This window comes from Geotrypetes seraphini, chromosome 3, assembly GCF_902459505.1.
Source record: "Geotrypetes seraphini chromosome 3, aGeoSer1.1, whole genome shotgun sequence".
In the NCBI taxonomy this organism is placed as follows: Eukaryota; Metazoa; Chordata; class Amphibia; order Gymnophiona; family Dermophiidae; genus Geotrypetes; species Geotrypetes seraphini.
In genome coordinates, this window is record NC_047086.1 from 344587013 (window position 1) to 344600144 (window position 13132).

At 43.0% G+C, this 13132-nt stretch overlaps 1 protein-coding gene across 1 annotated transcript in view; it reads left to right on the forward strand.

The window, feature by feature from the left end:
* EHD3 (EH domain containing 3) overlaps window positions 1-13132 on the forward strand; it is a 101495-nt gene that overhangs the window by 38953 nt on the left and 49410 nt on the right. The window contains exon 3 of the mRNA XM_033938305.1: window positions 6077-6174. Coding sequence (XP_033794196.1) covers window positions 6077-6174 — 98 coding nt within the window. The remainder of the gene's footprint in view (window positions 1-6076; window positions 6175-13132) is intronic.

Here is a 13132-nt window from a genome sequence, read left to right on the forward strand (position 1 = left end):
ATTCTGAATTTAACTGGTCAGCTCCATATGGAGTCTTACAGGGAGAACCCCAGGTGAGAGGAGTTAGGAGTTGAAAACACTCTAAGGTGTGCTTTAAGCTTAGACTTAACACTGCCAGCGACGGAACATTCTGCTACTGACCTACAAGTACATTCACTAGGCAGCCCCTCAAAATCTCTTCTCACTTAACTCCCCCTATGCTCCCTCCCATGAACTCCATTCATTGGGGAAAACAGGGCCGCCTTCAGAAATTTCTGGGCCCCTTACTGAGCAATCCTATTGGGCCCCCCCCCCCCCCCCGTTCTTCCATGGGCCGAATACACACATACTTTTCTCTGTCGCCGCACTCTTTGACCAAAATATTTGTAAGCCTGCAACCACGTCAAGGTAGACTCTTTCAGCAGGGCCCTAACCTAACCTAAACTAAACTAATCTATACCTATCTATTCTAAACTAACATATGTCTAATACTGAACTAATAACAAACTAACAAACATCTGCATAATAAATAACTAATAAATAATAGTGCTAGTAGCTATAATTCACTTTTGAATGTAAAATCTCAGTTAAGGATTTCTTTTGACTTTTGTAGGCCAGAAGTAGATCACAATTGCACAATATTTTTTGTAACATGTATTAAATGTGTTTTTATAAAAACTGAAAGCTTAATAAATATATCAGAAAAAACTACACATCTGAGCACATATCTGAACATACACATCTGTATGATCCCATCCTCCTCACCTTGCCTATAGCTGCATCATGCATGTTAAAAATGTATGATATGTTGATATGTGCACCTTCCTTCCTTCCCATCCATCCTCCTCAGCCTGTCCTTACACATCCACAGCTGCATGTTAATGATGATGTATATGTTATGATGATAAATAAGTGCATATGAGCACATCATTAACATGCAGCTATGGATGAATATAAAAAAGAAACAATATTCTGTACAATTGTCAATTTATAAATCAGCGACTTCTCCCCACTCTCTCTTCCCCATTTCCCTTCAGCGTCCTCAGCCCACTCTCTCTCCACTTTCCTTCAGCGCACGCACATAAAAACAAGCAAGTAATTTATATCATTTTCATTCTATTCATTCATAGAAATTAAAGTCTAAATAATGCCAGTCACATAACAAAACATGATTTTACAAAAATAATTCCCTGCACAGTCAAGCCTGCAAGGATTACTAGATGTCTTTTAGCAGCTCCCCTCCCTCCCCCTTACCTTTGTGGCCAATTCAAAATGATCTACTAATAATAAAATTTTAAAAACACAAAGCATGCTGTACGCAGAGAAAATGTTAATTATCATTTATATTCCGCGGGTTTTCAAAGAGGTCAAGGCAGATGACTTTATGCAATGTCACCTCAGTAACAACTATACAAAAATAGACAAATTTTCCCTCTCCCTTTTTACTAAAACGCGATAGCGGTTTTTAGCGCAGGGAGCTGCGCTGAATGCCCCACGCTGCTCTCAACGCTCATAGGCTCCCTGCACTAAAAAACGCTATTGCGGTTTAGTAAAAGGGGGCCATAGTGCAAAATATAGACAGCATATATAAATTCTCAAAGCAGACACATTTTCATCACTAAATTGAAAATAAAATCATTTTTCCTACCTTTGGTAATTTCATCAGTCTCTGGTTGCACTTTATTATTCTAACTGTGCATCCAATATTTCTTCCCTTCTTTCAGCCTCCTGTATGCTTCCTCTCCTCCAGACCTCATTCCCTCCCCAAACTTTTTCTTTGTTTCACCCTGCCCCTTCTTTCTTTTTCTCTCTCTCCATACCCCCTTTCTTTCTGTATGTCTGTTTTTCTCTCTCTCTCTCACCCTGCCCCCTTCTTTCTTTCTCTCTTCACATCCTCTTTCATTCTGTATGTCTGTCTTTCTCTCTCTCTCCCTGCCCCATTTTTCTTTGTTTCACCCTGCCCCCTTTCTTTCTTTCTGGCTTCCTGTCCCCCCCCCTTTCTTTCTTTCTCCCTGCCCTCCCCTATGCCACCACCATTGGGAAAATGCTGCCACCGCCACTGGGGAATAGGCTGCCACTGCCGCCATCGGGAACAGGCCGGCGCCAAGTTTGCCCTGCTTCTCTTCCCCGTGGGGCAGACCAACTCTCTCCACCTGACGTCAATTCTAATGTCGGAGAGGACGTTCTAGGCCATCCAGGCTGGCCCAGAATGTCCTCTCCGACGTCAGAATTGACGCGAGTGGCGAGAGTTGGTCGGCCCCACAGGGAAAAGCAGGGAGAACTCGGTGCCAGCCTGTTCCCGATGGCGGCGGTGGCACTCAAGTGGCTAAAGAGCCGCAGTTTGCCAGCCAAGGGGAAACACTGGAGGGTGGCCAGCTGTGCACCCCCTTGGGACATAAACCCGGGGCGGGGCAGGGTGGACCGCTCCCCCCACCCTCCCCCACCTTGGTATGCCACTATCTATACCTCACTCCCTCCCTATGACCAAAAATTCTCCTTTCTTCTATTCCCCGTGTACACTACCATTTCTTTCCCTCCCTTCCTCTCTCCCAAGTCCATGCCTTCTGTGTCCAAAAACCCATTGCCTCCCCCACCTCAGCATCTCTTTCCCTCCCTTCCTCTCTCCCAAGTCCATGCCTTCTGTGTCCAAAAACACATTCCCTCCCCCACCTCAGCATCTCTTTCCCTCCCTTCCTCTCTCCCAAGTCCATGCCTTCTGTGTCCAAAAACACATTCCCTCCCCCACCTCAGCATCTCTTTCCCTCCCTTCCTCTCTCCCAAGTCCATGCCTTCTGTGTCCAAAAACACATTCCCTCCCCCACCTCAGCATCTCTTTCCCTCCCTTCCTCTCTCCCAAGTTCATGCCTTCTGTGTCCAAAAACACATTCCCTCCCCCACCTCAGCATCTCTTTCCCTCCCTTCCTCTCTCCCAAGTTCATGCCTTCTGTGTCCAAAAACACATTCCCTCCCCCACCTCAGCATCTCTTTCCCTCCCTTCCTCTCTCCCAAGTCCATGCCTTCTGTGTCCAAAAACACATTCCCTCCCCCACCTCAGCATCTCTTTCCCTCCCTTCCTCTCTCCCAAGTTCATGCCTTGTGTCCAAAACGCACTCCCTCCCCCCTTTTGTGTTCCGCGTTTGCCTCCCAGCCCATCTTTGCAATTTTCTCAGCAAAACGGAGCTCGAGCCGCGAGGCTTGTCTTCTGTTTCCTGCCTGCCCTACCGCGCACAAATAGCCGACCGGAAGTATTCTCCGACGTCAGCGCTGACGTCGGAGGGCAGGCTTTGCTTAAGCCCTCCTCCGACGTCAGCGCTGACATCGGGGAACACTTCCGATTGGCTATATGCGAGCGGCAGGGCAAGTAGGAACAGAAGACGAGCCTCGCGGCTCGAGATGTATTGAACTCCAAGGGTTCACCGTCCAGCTCTCTCCTGTGCACCTGGGGCGGCCCGCCCCCTCCCTAGACTGTGGCCTAGGACCCTGGGGGAGCCCGGGCCCCCTGTCAGCTCCGGGCCCCTGAATGCAGGACTGGTAGTACTGCCCTGATGGCGGCCCTGGGGGAAAATCCCTCCTATCCATACCCTTCTCCTCCACTGCTGACTCCAAATTCTGTCCCTTCTGTCTTGCTGCACTGTATGCCCAGAGCAAACTATCTGAGTTATTACGTCAAGCTCTACACCCTACTTTTAATCCCTTAGCTCCAACTCGCCATAAGATGCCTATGTCTATCTTTACCATTCTCTTTGGGAGAAACTCCCCAACCCCTACACATCCGGTTTGTCTTTCTAAATTAGATTGTAAGCTCTTCTGAGAAGGAACTGTCTATTACATGTTAGATGCATATGTACAGTGCTGCTTATGCCTTTCAGTGCTATAGAAATGATTAATAGTAGTAGAAGTGTGTGTCAACCTAGTCAGCAAAGACCAAGGCCCTAGTTGCTGTTCCAGTAATTCAAAAATAAAATAGTGAATAAGCAGCAGTAATTTTTTGATTATAACATTACATTACAGATTTCTATTCCGCCATTACCTTTCGGTTCAAAGCGGATTACAAAAAGAATTATGGAAGGAGAGTTACAAAGTTAGATCAGTTCCAAGAGTGGGTTAGGTAGGATGAGGGTTAGAGAGAAGATGGTAAGAAGGACGGTATTCATGGTATTAAGCTTTATTCAGGGATTTCTTGAAGAGTACAGTTTATTTCCCTTCTGAACATCTTGTAGTCTGGGGTTGTTATCAATAGGTTGGAGATTTGGTTATCTAGTTTTGCTGCTTGAGTGGCTAGTAGGCCGTCTTATAGTTTTTTCCATTTTACTTCTTTGATTGAATGGGGGTATGTGAATGGGGTGTGTGTTTTTCTATGTCTGGTAGAGGTAGTTTGGATGAAGCAGTTGTTTAGGTAGATTTGGCTGTCTCCTTTTATAGTTTTAAATAGTATACAGTAGAATTTAAATTGTATTCTTTCCTGGATTGGAAGTCAATGTGAATCAATGTATGCCTCAGTAATGTGGTCATGTTTTTTCAATGAGTAGACGAGTCTTAGAGTTGTATTTTGAATTATTTGTAGTTGTTTAATCATTATTGCAGGGCAGGGGAGGTAGAGGATGTTGCGTAGAGGAATTTTTAATTGCAAAACCTTGCACCTATGTAAATTCAATAAAACATGGGTATGCCAGAGTGCCCTTTAGTATGTATACAATATCTAAGTTATAGTATTTCACCAGCTCATCCTCCCCACCAACACAAATAAACCAAAGCAAGTTAAGCAGTACAGAAGCTGATGACAATTTACAAGATGTAGTTTGGACAGAAGAGCACCTCACATAGGATTACCAGATTTTACTCCCATAATGATTTTACTCCTTTAATGATGTATGGAGTCCATTGACTAATTTTATTGCATTATAATTAGGTTTATGTTTTTTTCTTTCTTTTTTTCATTAGAGTCCTTGCACATCCAAGAAGGGTGGAGGGGGGGAGTGTATTTTGAGGAATGAATTTATTTTATTATAATTTAGAAATCATATCATATGTATTACTGTTTTAATAAGATAAGGGGAGAAAATGATTATCTAATGTAATAATTATATAGTTAATAGTGTGTTTTATGCAGTTTGTATGATGTATCATTTGTATTGCACTATTAAAGTTTAAAAATAATAAAGATTTAGAAAAAAAATGTCTAAACCCATTGGCCCCCCCTCCCAGGCTCCCCCAATTCCACCCTACCCTGCCCCATTACGCCCAATGTCGCACCCTATTCCACCACAGCCCCACCCACCCTCAACCTGTTCTCAGGACCGCGTTGGATACAACGCATGCACCTGACATCACTGCGTTTCATCCGTGCATCTGCAGATGCCCTCCCGACACGGTCCCGAGGTGGAAGCTTTTCAAAACCCAGACAAAGTGGGCTTTGAAAAGCCATCCGGACGCATCCTCCCAAAAAGAGGACATGTCCGGGAAAATCCAGACATCTGGTAACCCTAACCCAAGACTACACTGGAAGATTTTGAACAGCAACATGTATGTTATGTATATTGATATTAGATCCCTAGTATATGTCATCGGGATAAACATGTATTGAAAAACCTTTGCTCTGAATGGCAAACTGTAACCTGTTAACTGTATATTATGTATGTTAACCTGTAACCTCTTCTGACCTCTTTGGGGAGAATGGAATAGAAAACTAAATTAAATAGCCCAGTGACTCTGCAGTAGTTCTACACACTGCTCCCTAGGCTGTCCGAGATTGGAGATGCAGCAGAGGGGAGAGAAGTAAGGGGCACTGTATAACAGCAGCTTGAGGGGCTACGATGCATTTTGCAGGGACTAGAGGCCCATTGCTGCAATGGCCAGTTTTTAAAGGGAAGAAAGCAAAGGGCAAAATATCCTGGGTAGCTGTGACCAAAAGCTCAGGGCACTGGCTCTCGGCCTTGGTTTCAGTTGAGCAGGAGGAACAGGAGAGGATTTGGCCCAAGAGAGTGTGCTTGCAGATGATGGAGCTGGGAACCTGAGCTGTTTACAGAAAAGGGAAAACCTTTTATTCTCTACAGATGTTCTTGAATACTGACATTCTGGCTCTTTTTGTCATTCTCAGGTTTGTCTGTGCCCAGCTGCCCAATCCAGTCCTGGAAAGCATCAGTGTCATTGATACTCCAGGGATCCTGTCCGGGGAGAAGCAGAGAATAAGCAGAGGTAAGAATGGCTTGGGCATAGAGAAGAATGTTTTGCTTAATTTTACAGAGTTATGGTCAGTACTTGTCAATGAAGGAGTCGTCATGTGGATAGAGATTCCCACCTCTGAGCTCACAATCTTGGACCCCTGTTTACTAAGTTGCATTAAGGTGCTAACACATTACTTGCCAATAGTGCAACCTAGCACTTTTTTTTTTTAATATTCTCGGCCCAAAACATGTTAGCACACATTGGCACTTGTTCTTCAGTGCCCAAATATGAGCCTCACATTTGGGCACTGAAGAACAAGTGCCAATGTGTGCTAACATGTTTTGGGCCGAGAATAATAAAAAAAAAAGCCTCACACAATTCCATGTCCTGGACATATGAGCCTCACAAATGTCCAGGACATGGAATTGTGTGAGGCTTACTTGTATTTAGGTGCAGAGGAACAGGCACAGCTGTCTGCTTTTACTTTCGGTTTCACTCAGACATGCGAACGTGTTGCTTCCAGTCTGCCTTTGAAACTTCCAGGAGCCGCCTCCTGCTTCCAAAAGAAGACAAAAACTGACTGTGCAATCTGAAAGAATGACAAGAAATCCTCTCCTCAAAACATTCTAACACTACCTGGCAGAAATGTGTTGATGTTGGAGGCCCTCATTTCCTTCTGTATATTTCTGCTAGGTTTACCATAAGTCAGGATTTATCAGGACATGTCCATTTTTTAGGGTGACTCATCAAATGAGTGCAGGACAATTGTGCTCTGACAGTTACGTGCGGGGACAAGTGTGCGCATAGACAATTATGGCGGCGGATACTGTTGTCTTTTTGAGGGTTACAAAGTAACCCTCTTTTTTGAAGGGGGAGAACCTTCCCCCCCCACCCCCACTACACTTTAAATATTCACTTGCTATCTAGCGTTAGGATAAAGTTTATATCATGATTATGGGAACCCTAATCATGATATAAACCTTACCCTAACACGAAGGCCCTGATTTGCTGAGACTCCTCAGGCCCCCGTCTCAGCAAATCAGGGTTCTTCCAGATTCACAGGCCGCAATTGTCCTGTGCGTGCAATTGTTGGCCCACTTTTGTCAGAGCGCAAGTGTCCTGCGCTCATTTGTTGGTATACCCTTTTTAGAGTAATGTCTGGGTGTCCAAACATTTTTTTTTTTCTCCCAAAAGCTGGCCGTTTTAGGAGTTCGTGGCTGTGTCTGGAGGGCATCCACGCATGCGTTTGTCTTCACATCACGTCCATGCATGCTCGGAGGCCCTCCATAGGCAGCCCTGAGCTCAGGGAAGGAGAAAAGAAAAGGTTCGTGTGGGGGTAGGGCTGGGGAGGGGCCACGTGCCCTTTTTTTTTTTTTGCAGGAAGAAATATGGGAACCCTAGTTTCAGTGCTTCCATCTGAGCATGGTGAAGGAAAACTTACTGAGCTCATTAATATCTATTTTAATACATTTCTTTACAGTTTGCAACCATTTTTACCGTGCAAGTTAACGCCTCATGCGAGCCTTCGTTGCACAATAGCGTGTGTGCAAACCTAGCATTAATTGCATATTAACGCTCCTAGTAGATTTGACCATCAGCACCTTTGGTATATATGAGAACAGTAGATTTTTGTAGGCCCTGAAGAAATGAACTACACGGTTCTTCTCCTTCCCCCCCACTAAACTCTTCAATTCACTCTGTTCTACCCCAGACCTCTTCACCTTGGATCTGGTTAATTGTCTGCATTAATAAGCCAATAGATTTTCTACTACCACATCGGAGTCAAAAAACTTTGACATGACCCCCCTCTACTTGCCCTGAGATCTATCAAGTCAAATGGAGTAAAAATGAAGCACTGGATAGGGAACAGCAACGTCATGTGTGTTAAACTATGTGGTAACACTACAGCATCCTCACTGCAAAATGTTAGTCTGTAATTTAAATATTGCTGCTTTAAATTTTTATTTTTTTCATTTTAATGTTGAGAAAGCGATGTATTGAACTGACTAGAGCCCAGTCTGTTTATGCCAACAGAAGAGAATTGTGGGGACTTCTTATTTTATTTTTTTTCTTTCTCCAGTTCAATAATTTTTATTAAGTATTTTAAAGGATACAAGAATCATTTAAAGTACATAGAAACAAAATAAAGCTTTCTGTATATAGAGTATACAAATCTATGTTTAGCTATAGAGGAGCAAAGGCTCCAATTATTGAAGGTGCATGTAAGGGATATGTAAGATAAAGATGAGAGAGAGCAGTAAAGGAAAAAGGAAAGAAAAATGAAAGAGAGAAGAGAAGAAAAGGATAACAGGAGTGTCTAAGAAGATGAGCGCACATAGGAATCTAAGAATGACCATGGAGATTTGTTATATTTCAAGTTCATGCAGGTTCGGAATGTAACTCTTTTCTCATATGCATAGGATTCAAATCTATGATACATACTCGGAGAGTTCCACCAAAAAGTATAATTTAGTAGCGAAGGTGATTTCCAATTTTTTAGAATGTGCATGAGAGCAGTCACCAACATGGTATCAATGAGTTTAGATGGACAATTTGATTGTGTAAAACATGGGTGTTGAGAGCGAAGGATTACAATGTCCATAGAGATTTCTTCTGAGCAGTTAGTAATAGATTGTATGGTGTTCCAGACGTAGGTCCAAAAAGAACGGACTAGAGTACAATGAAATAACATATGATCAAGAGTTCCTTCCTCTTTTAAACAGTTCCAGCAAACTGAGTCTTGCTTTAAGTTAGCTTTCCACATTTTTTTTCTTTCTAGGACAGGAAATTGTCTCAGCATCCAGGTTAATCAAAATCTCCTGGGAGGAGGGGAAGGGGGTTGAGGGGGGTGGCCCTTCCTTGCTCTGCTCTATTCAGAGGGACAAATCTGAAATTACCAAATGCTTCTGTGTGCACACACACAATGAGTTTTGTCAACTGTGTGATATTTCAAGAAAGCTTAGAACACATAGGGATAAAAATAACTTGAACATTTAGATCTCATTTTTTGCTGGTGTTTAACTCTGAGAGCAGTGAACCCTGCTAAAAGTCACCCATTCAATTGGCCATGAGAATGGGCTCAAACTTTGGACTGCATTTTATCTGCATGACTCACTTAAGACATTTCTGTAACTCTCTCTCCTAAACCACCACAGTCCGCCTCCAGCTCCCTAAGCTGGGTAGTTGTGATATACCTTTTGCTGGAGAGATGGAGGCAGGGGTGCAAACCAGGGATAAGCAGCCAGAACATTTTTTTTGTTTGTTTCGAGTCATTTCTGGGACTTTTCATTTTGATTGTTTATGTTGGCCATTTTTATTGTAGAATGTATACTCTTCCAAAAGAGGGCGCATTTTCTGAAACAGCGCACACATGCACATTGTGCATACTATAAGGAAAAGTGTGCATTATTATTGGCAAATGGAAAAATATGATGGTTCCTTTTCGGGTGTTTTTTGTTGATACAGGAGATGCTATCATTGACATTTTTCTATGACGTTGCAAACAGGTCATCCCTAGTATAAACCACTTGACAGGACTTTAAAAAACAACCTAGGTTTCCTATCATATAATGTATACAGTTATACTACTTTGTCACCTTCTGATAACTCATATATCCCTCCTGTTCCTCATATCCCCCCACCCCCAACTTTCCCTTCAGACTGTTTTTGGGATGCTTTTGTTTCACTTATACAGTATATTCTGATATTGTCTTTTGATCATTCCTGACACAAGGAAGAAGTTTCTGGCCTTTGAAAGCTGGTTAAAAAATGCATTAAACTAGTCCAGTAAAAAAACCAAACAACCAACTTATTTTCCTTTTTTTGTCTTGTTGACACTGGAGTTTTTTGAGGGTTTTTTTTTTTTGTTTGTTTTGTTTTTTGCTCTAAGCAGAACCCCTTTTGCTTCTCTTCCAGACTTGAGAGGCTCAAGATGTTGCAGCTGAAACTTAGGGTTTGCTAAGGTCCTACCATCTGAGCAAGGAAATAATTGCACCCAGAAAAAAGTGAGTGCAGAATTACCCTCCAGTAGATAGTCTGAACCTCCAGCTTAGCCCAGGCAACCAGTCTCATTTGCAATCTGGTGTCAAGAGGAGTGTAGTTGTGGTGGGACTTCTGTGAAGGCAGTGAGAATTGTACTGGAAAATGCTTCAGTTGCATACCAAGACTGGTGCCCTCCCTTCTCGGTTCCCTGAGACTTCACCTAAACACCTTGGTGAGAGATCTCTGGGCAAAGTGTGTGTCCTCCCCTGCACCAGGCAGAGGTCTGCATAGAATATGCAGTCATCACTCCCTAGAGGCCTGTTTATGAATATTTAGACTTTAGATTTATTTCTCAGGTTCATTATTTTAGTTCAAATGCTAGTCTTAACCCAGTTTGACTATTGTAATTCTCTTTACACGAGCTTATCCTCTGCCCAAATGTATAAACTCCAACTGATCCAGAGCACTGCAATTAGCACAAAGAAAACATGTCCACATTTCTGCCTACTACCGCATGCTTCACTGGCTGCCTATAAATCCCTGAATCATGATTAAATTTTCGTGCCTTGTGCATCATGCTCAAGACACCATAGTACTGGAGCACATAACCCACCTATTCTCCTCCTCCTTCACCTCAGCTAGGATAAGTAACACCCACCAGCCGATCATCCCCCCTCATCCAAGGGAGTGAAGTTCAAGTGAATATTCAACATCCTTTTCACATGCATCACCACTAGAACCTGGAACACCCTTCCAGCATCCATAAGAACAGAACTAAACTACCTCACCTTCAAGAAAAGACTGAATGTTTCCCCCTTCTCTCTAGCGTCCTCTGGATTTTCGTTTCAATTGTATACCTCTTGGGCTTTAAAGGGTACAAGGAGGGGAAGGGGAAAGTTAGGGAAACTGATTGCCTAGGGCAGGGCTTCCCAAATCCGGTCCTCGAGATCTACTGGCAAGCCAGATTTTCAGGATATCCACAATGAATATGCACGAAAGAAAGATTTGCATACCAAAAAGGCAGTGCAGGGAAATCTCTCTTATGCATATTCATTGTGGATATCCTGAAAACCTGGCCTGCCAGTAGATCTCGAGGACTGGACTTGGGCAACCCTGGCCTAGGGGGTTGGATTCTCATGCCAACCACCATGGGCTTAAGCTAGCCCAAATTTGAGCTTCTGGCTGTGCCCCTACTTAGAATGAGGTTTATTACTGTCATGGTAGGCACAAAACTAACTCTACTTTACTGATGAAAAGGATTAAAACTAGAGAATGACACGGGGAAAATTTTCCCCTTCCCTGCAAGTTTTATCACTGTCCCTGCCCCGTTCCTGTAAGCTCAGCTTTAACTGCATAAACCTCGAACACTTATGATTTTAAAGTGTTTGAGGCTTGTGCAGATGAAGGCAGAACTTGCAGGGATAGGAAAAGAACTTGCCAGGACGGGATAGATAAGAGTTTCCATGGGGTCGGGGAAAAATTTGTCCCCCATGTCATTCTCTAATTAAAACCACATAGAGAGCGAATAACAAATCTGCAACAGTAGCAGGTGGCGAAAAAAGCCTCAGAATAAAATGACAGTCATAAACATAGGTAGTACAGTGCTGTCGTGAAATCGGTCATTGGCATAAAAAAAACTAACCTGCAGCATAGTTGAAACACTCGCAGCTGGGTTAAAGGTGTACTGGAGGTCACTTATCTGGTACGGTCATGTAAATCCGGGCTGCTTCTCACAGCTATATAGCACAAAATGAGCCCATTTTTCCCTTTTAGCTAAATCTCCTAAAGCAGGGGTGTCAAAGTCCCTCCTCGAGGGCCGCAGTCCAGTCGGGTTTTCAGGATTTCCCCAATGAATATGTATGAGATCTATTTGAATGCACTGCTTTCATTGTATGCTAATAGATCTCATGCATATTCATTGGGGAAATCCTGAAAACCCAACTGGACTACGGCCCTCGAGGAGGGACTTGGACACCCCTGTCCTATAGGCATGGCGTGGCCACAATCGGGCAATGCTTTGCTAGTATTCCATTAGTGTCAGTGTTGCAATGGTACAGCAATCCAAGCTCGCTGTTCATTTGAATGTTCACTGGCTTACATCGGTGGGGGGTGACTGTTTTAACCGATGGTGCACCAGAAAAAGTTCTGCCATATAACTGAAAAATCTGAATGATGAGATGCTGCTTTTCACGTTGCAGTGGTGCAGTGCATGACTGAGCTATTGAGGCTACACACCCGGAGAGGAGTGGGGTAAATGTCACCAAGCGTCGCTAAGCTCTTAACCATTTTCATAGTTAATGTGGCTAGGTTGTCGCGTTTCATGTTCTTTCTAGTGTGTGTGCACACAGACATGGGAAAATAGCTGGGTTGTACACAGCAGACATTCTAATAATATATTGGCAAAAATGTAAGCTCAGCAAAGGAGGGAGGTAACGTTGCCATAGCAGCCGACAAGCACTTACACAATATCAATCCTGAAGTCTAAATCCCTCCTGGAAAGTTTGAGGTGAGATGTGAAAAATCCTTCACCAAGCTTTTATCAGCAAGAACTTAATGATAGTAATACAGTGCCAGATTATAGTGTTTTGGAATTAGTATAGGTTTAAGGGATACTTAACTGCCATGCCTAGTTCCTCCTCTTGAATTAGCAGAGATAATAGTAACTGGAATGATGGTGTTTTGGACTAAAGCATTTTTGTAGGAGCACTGTTGCTGCTGTCCATTTTCCTTCAGATGATGATCAGAATTAATCTCCTTGTACAGAAAAGGATTTTAGAGAGTTTAATTGGGGGATGGCCCAGAGTAGGGTTACTAGGTGTCTGGGAAAACCCGGACATGTTATCTTTTTTTTTTTTTTTTAACTTTATAACAATTTTTATTGAAAGAATCAAATAATCAATACAATAGGATAATACAAAAATATAATCAATACAATAAGAATCATAATAATAATATTTCATACAAATTTATATCATTCTTTCAAATGTTCTCCTTGTTAGTGGACTGT